Source organism: Leptidea sinapis, chromosome 13 (assembly GCF_905404315.1).
Source record: "Leptidea sinapis chromosome 13, ilLepSina1.1, whole genome shotgun sequence".
NCBI lineage: Eukaryota > Metazoa > Arthropoda > Insecta > Lepidoptera > Pieridae > Leptidea > Leptidea sinapis.
The window spans coordinates 7090150-7108167 of NC_066277.1; the positions used below are offsets into that span (position 1 = coordinate 7090150).

Sequence of the window (18018 nt, forward strand, 5' to 3'; positions counted from 1 at the left end):
ATTAAGCTATTAAGTTAATGAGTTTATTTTATTCAACATGAGCAGCGAATCTGCTATTTTATCTTCAATCTAATCTTGTTTGACATTATTAAAAGAACGTAAACAATGACTGAAGTATTAAATTTATTAAATTGAATACGTTTTAGTTCCTTTCGACGTTACTGTACTTCTTATCAGTATAAACTTCTAGTATACGAAAATTTGCACAACCTAATTCCATGCGACATTCCTAAAAAAGAATCTAAAGTTTTCAAAATAATGTACTAAGATAAAATATTGAACTGACAGAATTCAACTAAAATGTGGTCAGAAGGACAGATAATAATACTTCAATGTACTAGATACTAATTAAAGTATTAATATGATCAAATATATTATCACGTATTATACACAAACTATTATCACAGGCTTTGAATATGTTATGAATTGGAATATACAAAAATTTATGCTTTTATTTTGAGTTTTGGAACTTATACTAGAGCGAGCTGCCAGCGAGATGAGATAAAGAATTAAACGGACCGTCACTGAGTTACATTGGGATAGAGATGGATTATTATCTCTGTCCCTATCAGTTCGCAGTAATGGCGACAGTTGGTCGACGGAAGGAAAGCGGTCAGTACCGATGTATATCGATATCGATGAAAATGTATTGAACCCCTGAAACTTTGTTTACATTCTTTATCTGGTCTTGTTGGCCATACTATAGTTATATCAAACTACCAACATACAAGCTAGAATTTTGTGTAAGTTGATTGATAATTAAAAAGATACATCGTTTTAGTTATAGATAGTGCAATTCACGAAGACGCGTCCCACCAATTTTTGGTTGAGTCCAGAGTCGTCACGAAAGTTGCTCTACTTTTTATTTTTTTTAAATGTCGAGAAACTTTTTCACGTATTTCATAAAATATCCACACCTAAAAATTAAAAACATAACCCTTTCCTTGTAGTCGGTTAAAAAATATAAAATTGAAGCATCATCTTTCACTTTGACCATGACACTCTCTCCTGAGTAGTCTAATCATTGTAGTGTGCGTGTGTACCGATAACACTTGACAGAAGCTTGCACACATATACTCTAAACCATAGTTTCTCAACCTTATTTTGCTCACCGCCCACTTTGAGAATACGTTTTTTTCTAGAGTATTTTCGTGTATTTTTTGCCTTTTTAGACTGTATTTTTTAATCTACCCACGCTCCATCTGCGCCATCTCAATGCCCCCTTATTTTCTCTGGGTCTTCTACTGGCCCCCCCGAAAGTCTCAAACGCCCACAAGGGGGCGTTATCGCCCACCTTGAGAACCTATGCTCCAAACGGTTAAGAGGAATAGTGGGGCGCGTCTTCGTGGATTGCACTATCTGTACCACTCTAAAATATCTAGGCTAATCATTATTTATGATTGAGTGTTAGCCAGTTCAATAGCAATCCAGGCTAACAATAATTCAATTTTGAGTACAACTCAGGTTTTTCGTTCTAAGTGATACTTGAGTTACCCGAGCTAACCTTTATTCAATCTTGAGTGTTACCCAATTCGATAATAATTCAGCTCAAAAGTTATTTAGGCTGACAATGTTGCAAAATTGAGTTTTACCCTACATCAATAATTATCAGGTTTTAAAGTAATATTTATAGTTATCCAATATTGATCCAGATATGAAACTACTGAAAGTCTAACACCAAATTGATTTAAGTCAATACAATTACCCAACAATAATGTCCTCTTGTACGAAAAATGTACAAAAAATAACACTTAATAACACAACTCCAGTCTATCACATTTCACTTCAGTACAACACTTCATACAAAGTCGCCTTTTTATCACCAGAACCCGTCACTAAGTACTTATCGTCTGCCGATATATCACAACTGAGCACCGACGATGATTCCTTTGACTGAAAGTAAACATTAAAAAATATCTTATTAGTTAAATATTATTCATTCTTAATACATAGAATAGTTAATGTTAAGAATTATAATTCTAAAGCCGGGTATTCTGCCCCATTTAAAAAAAACATGTTAACAAAACAGTCTGTCCGCTGCACCTGTTTTTGATTAATTTCAAAAAAAAATCCGACGAAGTACATACAGCTTTTTGTATTTATTTTTATTTTTAGCAATGTTATTATTACCATCGTAAAGAACTGGTCTTTCTGTTATCAGTTGTATAAAAAACAAACCAAATAGAATTATCGCTAGCTACGAATGATAGGTAAGTGTTCATTCAGTGAACACTAACAAATTATGCGTTAATTATCCTCCCCACAGGCGAACTCGGGTGATTTTATCCATTTCTCGCGGTAAACATGTTAAGATATTTTATTTAACAAAAGTGTTAAGCCACGCCCCTAATCTGCTTATAAAACATGTTTTTGTGTTAACAAACACGCGCAGAAATTTCTGGAACTCGAACCCGCACCTCTCGGGTTCCGTCCGCTGTTAACAACTGAGCCAACGGTCCAAGTGACGCATCGACCGAAATTTTATATGTCTCATTCAACTCTTGGGTTGTGGCTCCATATACAGGATCTACTTTACAGACCAAACATATTCTTGTACAAATTAAATTTCTATATTTATTAATCCCAGATGTGAGGGATATCATTTAAAAAATAACAAACTGTTGAGGATTTTGGTTTTGCATCGGTTCTAAGCAAACATTATTTTCCAACTCAAATAATGATAGATGTGTCCCAGGCAGAGAGTATAGATCACCATCTGCCATATCCTGTCGTACTTCCCTGTCTTCTTCAACTCGCAACAAACCTTAAAAGTAAGCTTAGATTATTTATACGTCTAGATCATAGTTTCTCAACCTTATTTTGCTCACCGCCCACTTTGAGAATATGTTTTTTTTCTAGAGTATTTTCGTGTATTTTTTTGCCTTTTTAGACTATATTTTTTAATCTACCCACGCCCCATCTGCGCCATGTCAATGCCCCATAATTTCTCTGGGTCTTCTACTGCCCCCCCGAAAGTCTCAAATTTTGAGCAATGCACGTACACTAACACCTCTGTGTTGAATGACACTCTTGTCATACAATCACGAGTGTAAGACGTAGCTTGCCACGCACACTACTTTAGTGCCCGTTTAAACCCGGCATGTTTTTATCGGGCATTATGAGGGCAGAGCAGGACCGATCGTCATGGCGATATTTGGGGGAGGCCTTAGTCCAGCAGTGGACGTCTTCCAGCTGAAATGGATGAATGGTCAGTCAACGTACCTGAAACACACTAGCACCGTAGGGCGTGCGCCAGGCACACAGCAGGTTGTCCTTCCCGGTGGACAGAAACCACTTGCCGGAGTGTGCGAACCTCAGCGCCAGCACGCATGACTCGTGCAGCACCAGCTGGTAGCGCTCCGACTTGCCGGCGTGCAGCACCTCCACGTGGGAGTTCTCCATACCAACAGCTAGCCATGAGCCTGCGTCACCATAATCTTAATATATAATCGTGTTTTTTTTTCATGACAGTAAGGGACGAGACGAGCAGTACGTTCAAGTGGTGGTATTTGATACGCCCTGTCCATTTCAATGCCCCCTCAGGATTCTTGAAAAACCCAAAAATTCTGAGCGGCACTACAATTATTGCGCTCGTCACCTTGAGACGAAATAAGATGTTAAATCTCATTTGCCAAGTAATTTCACTAGCTACGGCGCCCTTCAGACTGAAACACAACAGTGCTTGCACATTACTGCTTCACGGCAGAACTAGGCACCGTTGTGGTACCCATAATCAAGCCGTCATCTTGTGCTAAAGAGCCTTCCACCTCCGGTGTCACCATATTATTATAAATTCTTATTTTTATTATATATTGTTAAAAATATAATTTTTTGTGATTATTTTTATTACATTATCTCTGAAAATTTTATCAATTATTGTAATTGTATATTATAGGGTGTTTTAGGTCTTTGAAAAAAAAACATAAATTTTCACACTGTTATCAATCCAACCTAAGAGGTATGATAGTTTTTATTCCGATTAACTGTGTGTGGAAGTTTTTTAGTTTCAAAATGGAAAAAACCTTAGCCCTGCTACGCCAGAAGGAGGGATATATTTTTCGAGACTATATGGTACGCTCTATTTAAAAATAAAATAAAAAACGGTAATTTAAGAAACAAAAAAACCCTATTTGTAATTTGAAAATGAAAAAACCTTAAAACAACTTAACTTAGTAACTAAGTTAACTTTGTAGCAGTCCAATTCTAGAAACGGAGATAGACACAACATATTACTCCAATTTACTGACTCGACGGCTGACTTTTTGTATCAAATTGGTCCCGACTGCTACAAAGAGACGCAATCGGGTTTATTAGTTATTTCAATTACCTTTTTTTCATTTACAAATTACACAGACACGCAGTCGGTTTTTTAACAATTGAATGGATGCAATGGATAAAAGCCTACCTGTAGGACAATATCCCAGTGAGAATATCTGTGAGGAGAAGTCGTGTTGGTGTAGCTGCCGGCCCTCCCTGAGGTCCCACGAGCGCACAGTGTTGTCGAGCCCCCCTGTCCATAACCGGTTACCGTCGGGACTTATGTCTATACAAGACGCGCCGTCTGTGTGACCTGTTGATTCAATTTATAATTGTTAACCACAAACTGTTAAGCTTTTTATCTACACCCATGCTTTAAATCCTCTATTAAAGATTCTGAAACAGCCATTATTGCCAACATTAAAACACCCAATGTTCTAATAACCATTACATCATCCAAAAGAGTGTTGTAATGTTGTACTGAATTTCATAACAACACTCCTATGTTTTTTTTATCCATTCATGCGCAAAGAGTTTCAACAGACAGCCACATTCTTATTACTCGATGCGTGGTATCTGTATGAATTACAAAAAAAGAACATTTTCGTTTACGCGCGCTCCACACTCCCAGATCGTCGCGCGCCGTAAAAAAAAGTACCTATGTTATTCGAATCCCCGCCATTTTTCTTCGATATTTTTATTGTTTTGTTTACAAAAAATGAGTGTTTCATTTTAAACGCTGCAAAAGAACATTATATTCGAGGAAATTTTAATTATTGCACAATACAAAATATAAATTACTACTAAAATAAATAATTGTTTCATTAATACTTAATAGTTTATTTGTATATAATCAGTTATGAATGATATTAGGTTACTACTAGGACTGGTGTTTTAATGTTAGCAGTAGGTAAGCTAACTGTTCCAGTATCTTTTAGAGGATTTATATTCTGGGTGTAGATAGTCTTGTATGCAACTGTTGATAATTAGGTATTAAAACACTCATGTGATACTATTATCACATCCATCAAATCCACATTCGTATTTTAATACCCCTTATTACACAACAGTTGCATAAATAACTATTAATGGAAGAGGAGGACTAACGAGCACACGGGTCACCTGATATTAAATGATTTTTTTTTATGGAAGAGATGTTAAGTGATCATCGCTGCCCACAAGAGCGTTGCCGGACCTTTAAGACAGTGTATACGCTTTACGGCCTTTAAGGAAGCTGTACGCGCATTCTTATATGTACCCATGTCGTATCGTCCTGGAAACACCGCACAATGAAGCTCACAGCTTGGTCGTACGTGAAAGAAAGTTCCTTGAGAAGCGCACTGTGGAGGAACGCCAAACATCCAGATGGTGGGGGTGATATCCTAACTTGTGGCGTGTCCTGCGAAGGTGGAATTCGGCAACAGGTTCAGGTAAAACAGCTTTTCGGAACCCATGATTTATGCGGTAGAAGACACACAATGAAGCGACGTCCCACGCAACGCTAAGTTATCTAGCCGTTCACAGAGCACTGAGTCCCCAACTATTTGAGCAGCTGTGTGCGTTGTACGCGGTCAAATGGTTCGAGCTGATACTGGTGTGCACCAGACCAGAGATGACAGCAATACTCCGTATGTGCCCGGACCTGCTGTGTATAGAACGCTTTCCCTTCCAAGTGGGCGCAGAATTATAACCAGCTTGTTCGAAATATTTTGGGGTATATATGTGGCATCATCCTCAATTCAATGCGCAAGGAAGCTCATTCGACGTTTTGGTTGTACAAGCCGGAAATTTTGTAAAAACGCACTGTGTAGAAACGGGATCAATCAAGCTCGTGAAGATATTATGTAAAGGTAAAGAAATATTGAATATGATGTGAAGGTTGAATTCGACGAAAGGAATCAGTTCAAACAGCTACTCTAAGCAGTAACTATTATAAATGGAGTATAATACACGCAACGAAGCGACTCTAAGCAATGCCAAGCTGAGAACTTTTTATTTGTAAACTGGAAAAAAACATATTTTTAGTTTTTTTATATCATTCTTGACATCAGTTGTAGAACAAGTCAGGGTCAGTCTTGATCATTAAACACTTGAAAGCGTGTGAAATTAAGTTGAATATGCTCTAAACTTTCAATATGAATCCTACTAATATTATAAACGTGAAAGTTTGTATGTCTGGATGTATGTTTGAACTTCTTTAACGCAAAATCTACTGAATAGATTATGATGAAACTTTACAATAATATAGCTTACACACCAGAATAACATATAGGCTATAATTTATAAAACTATAGTGTGAATTATACAAAATATAAAAGAAGTGTGATTGTTACTAATGAATACAACTAGCGCCATCTCTTATCAACTAGCAAGCAAAAGATCAAACCAATTTATATGGCAAAACAACGTTTGCGGGGTCAGCTAGTTTATAATATTAACCGTATAAACACATTCAACTGCACTAAAGCATTGCAAATGAATTACTTAAATCTCTGCAAGTACCTTTAATAAAACCTCACTTTTTGCAAACAATTTTTAAGGTGATTTTATGAATGTGATAAACAAACCATTGGGTTTTGTCAATAAGTATGCCAAGATCACAAAATAATGATATCCGCTCCGAGGCAACATTATTAAACACGTAAGATGTTGTAGTCTCATTTCTATTTCTAGTGATCTTGATTTGGATACATTTATTCAGATTAAGTGTCATTTTATTACCAGTTCCAAAAAAAATCCAAAGTCTTGTGTTATTCTGAGATTTAATTTCTTCATGCATTTTTAACCAGTAAAAATTTCATATGACTTTAAATTCGTATGAATGACAACGGATGTATAAGGTTACGAATTTCACATTTAGTAGATGCAATAATGGAGAAATTATAAAGTTTAGCAACGGGAACAGTAACATTTAACAGATAAAAGTCCTGATACTCAATTGAATCGTTTCGTTTCATCGTTAGTAATGTAAATTGATCAGTTGCTTACCTTGGAATTGTCTAACTAATGTTTGATTATGGAGATCCCAAACAGCGATATCGCCGTCTGAACAACAACTGAAGCACACCTAAAAAAAGAACACACGAAGTTTTTTAAATGTGATGATAATATCAACAGTTACCTTATAACTCTTTACTGAACAAAATATTTAAAAGTACCTATATGAATAATATAATTTAACTTTATCTAATCTTTTTAACCGACTTCAAAAAAGGAGGAGGTTTTGGAACCGGTGTCAGCCAAGGTATGTTTGGAACTGCATACATAAGGGAGATGTGCTTGTATAGCACGTGCGACGTGAAGAATCGAGAGGCGGAAGTGGGGCCGGCGGGAGGACATAATTGTAACTAGAATAAGATTATATATTAATTAGATTGTATAAAAAAACTCAATTATTTTCTTACTTTTTAGTGCTTAATATATCTATTGATTTTGAACACTTTTTTGAAGTCAGTTGTTTTAATATTTAATTTTCTTTATTATTATTAAAACTATACAATGTATAAAAATATTAATTTTAGCTGCTACTGCACTAAAATGCTGCGGTTAAAATATATTTTACATGGAAATATTGTATAAAGTTTGTATTAACGAGTACTTTAAGTTACTAAATAAAATAAATATTTTATACAAGACATTGTACATTTCAACAAAATTTATTAGAGTAACTAACATGCGTGTGTAGCTTATTTTAAAATGGTAGAATAGTCTGCAGTGGCTAGGCTAAAGAAAGGGTGAAGTGATGAGCGAGTGTCGGAGAGGTGGCGCTAGTGTAGCAGTGTGAAGTGTGAGGCGAGTAGTGAAGGAGCGAGGAGAAGAAGATTAAATTAAGTAATTAGATGTAATTGTAAAATCTGTACATAATACAGTGGTTTGTGTTGGAATTCTGTTTTCATTTTCCCTGATTACTTTACATATCCCTTCGCGCTTTTTTCAATAATCAGCGCATTACGTTTGTTACGCACTTAGCCCTTACATTATTGTTGGTTAGACAAAAACTACACTACTACGGATTACACACATTTATCACGGTAATATAATATGTATAATGAATGCTTCGATTCCAGTAAATATTCTTTAATATAGTAATCGTATCAATACGAGATTAATTAATCTTTGATTTCATAAACTTACAAATTACTTAAACTTTAAAAAATTAAGCCGAGCCATATAAGTATATAAAAAAACAAGAAGATGATATGCTTACCTTGGAGTCAGGGCTGATCGCCAGCGCATAGCAGGCCGGCGCAGAGGAGGTCAACTCTGCCCTCATCCGAGGAGCGGGCGCTGTGAGGTCCCAAATGGAGAGATTGCTAGCCTCCCCTCCAACCAGCAGAGTGCGACCGTCGGGCAGCAACTTAACCGATCTGATATAGCTATCTCGTTGCTGCAAATGTCAAAAACACAATACAGCATTTATAGTTATAACAAAATTCAAAAATTCAAATATTTTTGTTCAAAATAGGATGTGACATCACTTATTGAAAGTCAAAAAACTACCAGCCATTCCAAAATGAATGCCTCAGACCTGAGAAGAATGGGCGCAACAAACTCAGCGGGTTTTTTTCTTTCTCATCGAATAAATATGTTTACAAAGTAATATTGTACAATTAAATAGCCTGAGGGCGGTCACTCCATTCCCAATCTGTGGTATCATTAAGAAAGTCATTTATGTTATAGTAACCTTTACCACACAAACGTTTTTTAACAATTCTTTTGAATAACGTAATACTTTTGTTTTGCACATTTTCTGGGATCTTGTTGTAAAAGCATACACATCGCTGCACAAAACACTTACTTACTCGACTTAGCCGAGTATTAGGCATCATCAGTTTATGTTTATGACAGTCATCATTATGGTTATGACAGTTTCTGGCAAATTCACTTATGTGCCTATGACATAACAATAACATTGAACTTATACTTGCCTATATAACAATGTATAAACACAAATTCTATGTTGTATGAGTGGAGTTAGTTTGAAAGACAGATTGAGATACAATTTGACTACAGAGTGATGTCTTAGAGAAGCTAGTAGGAGTTAGCGAACCCCTGTTTCAGCATTTTACGATTTCTCCACAAGGTGACGCAATAGGTACAATTAGAGAAAGCCAAAAGTTCACAGAATCCTACTAATATTATATATGTGAAAGTTTGTATGTCTGGATGTATGTTTGTACTTATTTAACGCAGAAACTACTAAATAAATTTTGATGAAACATTACAATAATATAGCTCACACACCAGAATAACACATAGTCTGTAATTTATAAAAATATTGTGTGAATTATCCAAGATATAAAAGCAGTGTGAAGTAAGTAGAAAAGAAATCTGCAAGCTATTCATGCTTGCTCCGCAAAAGTCACAGGATTTATAAATATACATATTATTATAATGTTTAATGAAAATGTTTATCTTAAAATATAATCCTGCAAAACGTCATATCTTTTCCTTCTATACGAAGGTTGTTGACACTCTTGCAGTTTTCTTTCGATGATCCAGTGAGTGATCACCAGCAAGTTGACAATTGTGACGTCACAGCTTAAAAAACAATACGGAGGCTCTTTCTTCGTCATCGAAGAGGGATATAGGATTCAAGTTAACTTAATTTGGTAAGACTTGAATTTACCGATTATTCGATGTTTTTTTGTGAAGGTAGTTTAAAAACAAAAAAAAGTTTCATATCTACTGAAAAAGTATTTTTCGCCACCCTCAATACTTACAAATTGAATTAAGTGTTTGAATTTATATGAAATTCATTTTTATGAAAATAAGATCACGTTACCGTCAATATTTAAGACTTAGCTTTTGCGTTATTAATTAATGGGAGTTGCTATTTTGTGATTTTATTTTCTGTAAATCATAGTAGTAAATTTACTAATGCGTTAAGCTAATGCTATTGCCTTAAGACATGTCCATAGCCTGTGAGTATTCCGAAAGTGACGAGTAATAAGTCCCATGATGCTGAGTATGAGAGAAGCTTTAGTTATGATGTTTACAGTTGTACTTTGTAATGAATTTTGGTAACATACAGGAACGAGTGTGCTGCAATGCGTAGTGCAAAACAGCGTGTGATGTCATATGATGCATTGCATAGTATTCGCATGATACAGCCAGGCTCAAGCGATGGAAGACCACTGGCGAATGTCCCTTGGCTATGAACCTGTGTATCGGTGACATAGTTGGTGAGACCCTTACATTTACTAGAGAGGGATGGGATATTTGGTCAGGTTCGACGAAAGCGAAGATAACAGAAAATGACACGATGGTTAACTACAAAGTGTTTACGTTTTAATTGCATTTTATGAAATAATTTTTATTGATTTTTTTTATTTTCATTATGAATGCATACAACGGTGTGCCACAGGCTCGGAGCGCTATAAAGTGGAAACTGCATTTGCTGCTAAGCCTGGCGTGATGCGTAGCGTCTACGGAAAAGGCGTGGAGTTCAAATTTACATACATTACACAGTTGTTCGAACACTTATATCTGGAGAACGGATGGACTGATTTTATGATTTTTAATTTGTTGGATGAGTCTCCGTTCCAAATAGCAAAATAATAAAAAAAAACGTTGAAATTTTGACGAAAAATATACTTTCTAATAATGATAATTTCTGGAACTACTGAAACTATTTTAAAAAAATCTTACCAATAGAAAGCCATTTCCTGTGAGTGTCTTATGCTATATTGTACCCGAAAAATCAAAAGACTTTTTCTTGGTCGCGGTTTAAAAAAAAGACTGAGAAAAAAACGATCGAACACTAAAAGCAATTTACATGGCAAAACAACGTTTGCCGGGTCAGCTATTATAATTATAAGAGATTAATACATTTTACAGATTCTCTGCAAGGTTAAATGAATATTAAAAAAAAAAAAAAAAACAAAATTTCACAGCATGTTTTTATATAAGATTTATTAATTAAGACGTGGACATTGAAACAATATGTGAATTTTTTAATGAATTGTATAAAGTTCAACTTTTTATTACCAAAACAACGCAACATCTAAAACATGTCAAATGTTTTTTTTTATTATGTCAATAAGGGACGGGACGAGCAGGACGTTCAGCTGATGGTAATTGATGGTAACACCCTGCCCATTACAATGTACTGCCGTTCAGGATTCTTGAAAAACCCAAACATTCTGAGCGGCATTACGACTGCGCTCGTCACCTTGAGGCATAAGAAGTTAAGCCTCATTTGCCCAGTAATTTCACTAGCTACGGCGCCCTTCAGATCGAAACACAGTAATGTTCACACATTACTGCTTCACGGCAGAAAAAAGCGCCGTTGTGGTACCCATAATCTAGCCGGCTTCCTGTGCAAAGTAGCCTCCCACTGGTTAATAAGAATATAAAAAACTCACCAAACAATCCAATTGCGACAGCGGCTCTAGCGTATTGGGTGAGCCCGGGTTGCTAATGTCCCACAACTTAACACAACCTTTGCCCCCGGTGTACGCGTGCCTCGTTCCATTATTCAGCGATAAAGCGACGGCACAAACTACCTCGCCGTGGGGCAACACTGCTGCTTGACGGGCCCCGCGCGGAATGCCGGGCCCCACGAGTGCGTCCGCGGGGAACGGAACTGGCTGGAGAGGCCCGCCGCAAGTGTGGTATGAATATGCTCTGAAATCATTGAATACTGCAAAATCTTGAATTCCACCTTCGCACGACATGCCACAAGTTAGGATTTCATCCCTACCATCTGGATGTGTGGCGGTTTTCAAGGAGCTTTCTCCCTCGTACTACAAAGCTATGGAATGAGCTTCCTTGTGAGGTGTTTCCGGTACAATACGACATGGGTACCTTCAAAAAAAGCGCGTACACCTTCCTTAAAGGCCGGCAACGCTCTTGTGATTCCTATGGTGTTGCAAGAGAATATGGGCGACGGTGATCACTTAAAACCAGGTGACCCGTACGCTCGTTTGTCCTCCTATTCCATAAAAAAAAAATCTTCAAGGCATCTCACCCATTTAACTACAATAAAATAGTAAATTGTTTGTTGTGGTATCATTAGGTAACTTAAGACCTGCCTTGTTTGTCGATACATATCACCAAATAGTTATCCCTGTAATGCGCTAACGATAAATTAGATAGTCAATTTAAGGCTATGTACCCTTTATTCAGTTCCAGGCATTATTAACTCATAACGACATTTAAATCCGCCTATAAAATCAAATTCGTAGAAATTAATATTTTAAAATAATTCATGTTATATCAATTCCACTGGACCAAATACCAATCCTCCGCTACATATAAATTTGCACCATCTTTATGATCTATATGCACACAATGAAACAAACTTTGAAAGACTTTAGATTACCTTCTAAAATTTTTAGGCCCAGGGAAGTGTTATATTTAAAAAAATACTAATGTACTTAATCGCGTGTATACTAAAATGTTCACATTAATTACTTTCTATTATTAATATTGTCGAATTAAATTAATTTCCACTTCTCATGCTCTGAAATTACTGATTTGTGCACGATTTAGGCTGCACAAAATCGATTTTTGTGCACTATTAAGGCAAAGATGATGAGCCATACAGCCAAACACAATAAAAAGTTCAGATATAGAATTTGTTATTTTATAATATTTACTTTAATTTATTTGCCTCGTGTGTTTTTAAGACGTAAAAGATATTAAAATTAAATTAAAATATTATTTAATTAAAAAGAAATATATAAAACAAAATTAATTTAATAGTAGGCTGTATAGGTCTGGAGCCCAAGCCAATATCAATCAAAAAAACGGCGGAAAGCAGGTCTTCTTTTTTCGTGCGTTTATTAATTTCTTCAAATTTGCTAAAAATGTTAAAAATGTCCATCTTATACTACTATTTTATATCCTCGCAATCGAAATGAAAAGCAGAGTTTATAGCTCGTCCACAAAACCATTTTATCCTCGACATTACTATCAGCCTCGGATAAAAATGGTTCGCTTTGTGCACTCTTGTTTTGTGAACTTTTATCATCGCGGAACATTAGCATTGCAATTATTATGACGAGTACTCAATTACTGTACGTGTACTGAATTAGGGAATCAAAGAGCAAAACGAACTAGGCGCCAAGTGGACAGATTGATGTACTATTAGTGTCAAGTGTTTCTCGCCGCCTCCGCAGTCCCGTCGTGACCACGATTCATGCAATTGGATCGAAATATCAGATCAATAAAATATATATCGTGAGAACCCGTCATAATAATTGCAATAAATTAATTTTACCTGACCGTGAAGGAAATTTAATGAATGGGCACGCAAAGGTCACAATAGTTAAAGGTTCACTCACGGTTTCGGCGGCATGCCGTTGCTTCGGTGCTCATAGGGCAGCGCGGGTCGGTACGAGCCGTACGGGGGGAAGTACCGGCCCGACGGATTCGATCGATCGGTCGTGGTGGGTGTTGGAGCGCGATTCTTACTACCCACCGGGGTTCCGGGCTTCTCCTGAACCGATATCAGCAAAAAAGAATACGTTTAAAAAACCAACTTCAAAAACTGAAAAGTAAAAATTTTATTTAACACACATCTTATGCAAACTCGCAGAGCAGCTCTAATTGTCGGGGACCCAGTGTTCTGTGAACGGCTGGATCACTTGGCGTTGCGTAGAAACGTCGCTTCATTGTGTGCCTTCTACCGCATTTATCACGGGGAGTGTCCCGAAGAGCTGTTCAACCTGACCACACGACACGCCACAAGTTACGATATCATCCCCACCATCTGGATGTGTGGCGGTCCTCCACAGTGCGGTGTTCAAGGAGCTTTCTTCCACGTACTACAAAGCTGTGGAATGAGCTTCCTTGTGAGGTGTTTCCGGGATGATACGACATGGGTACCTTCAATAAAAGCGCGTACACCTTCCTTAAAGGCCGACAACGCTCTTGTGATTCCTCTGGTGTTGCAAGAGAATGTGGGCGGCGGTGATCACTTAACACCAGGTGACCCGTACGCTCGTTTGTCCTCCTATTCCATAAAAATAAAAAAATAAAATCTCATAAAAAATGTTCTTAAAATGAAAACTACTGGGTCAAACTATGTAAAATTATTGGGACCAAATTGCACCTATTCTGCATCGAACTAAAGAAAACTTTTGTAAATCGGATCATAAATCTTAGCGTTATCGGTGTAGATGCATAAAAGTACCGATCGGATTTAGAACTTCTTCTTTTTTGAAGTCGGTTAAAAACTATTCATTATGAATTAAGATACCAGAGATTATACTAGGACTCACTGAGCACAAATTCAAGAAACATATTTAAACTTCTTTGACGATGAAGGCTTACTTTAGTATAGTAGATTATATTGAGGATAATGACGCATGGCCACTTAGAATTGTATAATATTAGATTAAATAGGCTAACTTGTTATATGAATAATTATAAGATGGACTGTGAGTTTCTTGCCAGTTCTTCTCCCCATGTCATAGTCCGTTTACACACTGATGTGACTTCAAGACGTTTACCAAGTGTTGTTCACTTCCTATGGTAAATAAATATATTTCTATTCTATTTAATTCAAAAACAACAAGTCATGTAGGTACAAGTAAGGATAGCACCATCGTAGAAGATATAACATTAGATAATTTTGTCGGTAGTATGTCACTCCGCCGTTTTAGGCACGAAAATTGTAAGGTATCTTTGGCTTTTGGCTCAGTCTCATTGGGCACAGATCTTGCAAAAATGGCGCCTGCTGTCTTATTTGCTAGCATTAGCTCTGAATAAGTAAGTACGATGACATCGTAGGGTGCGTAAGCAAATTTTTCGATTAATTGTGTGAACTCACGCTGCGCTGAGCTGCGAACCGAGTACATCTGAAAATGAATCTTACTAACGAGCACCTAAAGTAGCTATTTCTTCAAAAGATGTAAGTAAATCCAACATCTGTAGCATTAGAATTTTAAACTTACGCACATTGTAAATCATTACGAGTGAAAATCACATCCTCTTTTATTACACGCAGTCGCTAATAAGGCCTCACCGCCATTTGGTTTTTATTAGAAAAATTTAGAAAGATTATGAGTTATAAGTAAGTAAAGATTTGTTTTTTTTTGTGTGAATACTAAGATCATAAGGAAATCAAAATTAAAAGGTAAAACACACATAAGTTTTTAGTGTTATTGGCAATGCTTTTTGCAGTAGTCTATGACTATTACTTTACTATTTAGCTCTGCATTAATGTAGTGTGTACAAGGTTGTGGTGCGGTCAAGATGCTGGGCATGATTCATGTTCGTATCTTCAGCTTCACGTACAAAAGGCCTAAGGATCCAATTATGTTATAAGACTTATAGAGGAACCGACAATGTTTCAATAAGCCTATATGAATAAAGATATTGACGTTGTTTCGATTCAGGAATAATCAAAAAGTCATTTATATCACTATAATATAAGAGATTTCCACGTATATAGTCACTCATCACGATATCTCTGGAACCATTAGAGCTAAAGACTTGAAATTTGGTAGGAATATTCTTTTCACCGAGTAGAGGTCAGCTAAGAATTTTTTTTTTTCGGATTTTACGAAATTCCACTCGCAAGTTTTTTTTTATTATGAACAGAACAAAGTCTGTTGGGTCAGCTAGTGTCACTATAATATTGTAAGTAATATATAAGACCGTAAACTATATCTTACATATATTTGGTTTCAGTCAAATGCTTACATAAAAGCTTATTGACCATTTTGTCTAACAAGAACTAATAATTTTTTACTCCTAGAATTTATTGTGTAAATATTTAATACTTTGATTTGTATTTTTCTTATCATCAACATCATCAGCCAAAAGACGTCCACAGTTGGACAAAGGCCTCCCCCAAAGATTACAACGACGATCGGTCCTGCGCTGCCCTCATCATGGCCAGATCGTCGATCCATCTTGTGGGGCGCCTACAAACACTGCCTCTTCCGGTACATGGTCGCCATTCGAGGAGTTTACTGCCCCAACGGTCATCTATCCGTCGAACTATGTCCCCTGCCCACTGCCACTTCAGTATCACAATCATTTATTATTTATATAAAAAGCATAAATTTAAATACTTACCTAAGTTCAAGATCTCATAGAAATGTAAAATAAATGTAATTTGTCTTTATATGAGCATACTCACGTTAAGCAGGCATATTTAAAATTAAGTTAAAGTATTATATTATCAATGTTCTGACGTGCATTGCTGTTGGTACATTGTGCATTGGGTACAGTGTACACTAACCCTAATAAATAAAAAATTAAGTCGCTCGATATCTCACATACATCCTTGGTGCTTTTGGGCGTTGACCGGCTGGAGGATGACTCGCAGCGTGAGGCGGGGCGGGGTGCGTTCTCCGCTCTCTCGGTTTCCCCTCGAACGTTCGGCGAACCGCGTTCCTCCTGCGTACACAACTAATCGGTATCATATATCAAGTCACGAAACGCTCCTTTGCACCGGATGCCGGCTAGATTATGGGTACCACAACGGCGCCTATTTCTGCCGTAAAGCAGTAATGTGTAAACATTACTGTATGTGATGTATGGTGATCCGTAGGTTTCTATACCTGCAGCCTGTGGACTGACTATACGCAAAGATCGTACAGCGCCCTTCGGGTCCAGTACAACAATGCATTTAGGATGCTGTTGAGGCTCCCTCGCTATTGCAGCGATGCTTGACGAAGCCCGTGTTGACTTTTTCTATACAATAATGCGAAAGAGATGCACGTCACTGGTGTGCCGAGTCCGAGGGGGCATCAACAGCATGCTGGTTGCACTGGCGGATCGGCTCGACTGTGGTTATATAAACCGCTGTTGTAAACTGCACGTTGCACACAGGGACTGAGGAATATGGGGCTTTTTTTAAAATTCAATGATTTATGTACTTATTTTATGTTATTTATGTATTAATTATAATTATATCTGACTGTATTATTAGTACATTTAAGTGGGCCATAGTAGCCAAATAAAGAATAAAGAGTATTACTGTATTTCGGTCTGTTAGACGCCGTAGCTAGTGAAATTACTGAGCAAATGAGAGAGCATATTATGTCACAAGGCGACGAGCGCAATTGTAGTGTCGCTCAGAATTTTTGGGTTTTTCAAGAATCCTGAACGGCACTGCATTGTAACAGTCAGGGCGTTACCATCAATTGAACGTCCTGCTCGTCTCGTCCCTTACTGTTATAAAAAAAGCGATCGGACATATAGATAGATTATGATTATATTTTCAAAATATATTTTTAAAATAACGCAAATAAGAATTCTGCGTTATATTCTTGAGCTGTCTTTTCTCGCTGTTATAATTGACTTCAAAAAGAATTCTAAACGAATCAATTTCAGAGAATAAATACATGTTACGCCTATAGCTTAACAAATTTGACGTCAGTTGTGTGCGCGGTGTTTGCGCGGCTACATTCCGCATTCGCCCCTTCGAGATCCTATTCTTTGTTACGTCACAACTATTCGCATCAACTTCGGAGTGGACATGATGTTTTGCGAGGGATAAACCATATCGTATCATCGTCAAAACAACACGCAATGGTATGGTGTAATAATGGTGAGGATGATATATTTAAATTTGTAGCGTGTCGTGTGATGGATTAGCTATTATAATAATCACAATGTAGCACCAAGCAGTTTGATCATTTAATAAATGTGCAGTTGAGTAATAGTAAATAGAAGATAAGAAAGCATTTTATATATGGCATCAGTATTAATCCCATATGGGATAATATAATCACATAACCTTATACACAGCATAAAAAAAAATCCAATAGGCTAAATAATAAAATTCCTAACTGTGTG

At 36.8% G+C, this 18018-nt stretch overlaps 1 protein-coding gene across 9 annotated transcripts in view; it reads right to left on the reverse strand.

The window, feature by feature from the left end:
- Positions 1–550: 550 nt before the first annotated feature.
- LOC126967533 (protein groucho-like) overlaps positions 551–18018 on the reverse strand; it is a 36386-nt gene continuing 18918 nt past the window's right edge. For 6 of the 9 annotated variants that reach the window (XM_050812050.1, XM_050812049.1, XM_050812047.1 and 3 more), the window contains 8 exons: positions 16498–16626; positions 13548–13702; positions 11625–11886; positions 8465–8644; positions 7246–7324; positions 4406–4570; positions 3223–3422; positions 551–1893 (listed from right to left, as the gene is read on the reverse strand). In XM_050812050.1, coding sequence (XP_050668007.1) covers positions 1786–1893; positions 3223–3422; positions 4406–4570; positions 7246–7324; positions 8465–8644; positions 11625–11886; positions 13548–13702; positions 16498–16626 — 1278 coding nt within the window. In that variant the 3' untranslated portion in view covers positions 551–1785. Of the gene's footprint in view, positions 1894–3222; positions 3423–4405; positions 4571–7245; positions 7325–8464; positions 8645–11624; positions 11903–13547; positions 13703–16497; positions 16627–18018 lie in introns of those variants that run through there. The other 3 variants (XM_050812048.1, XM_050812045.1, XM_050812051.1) reach the window with 2 other exon arrangements.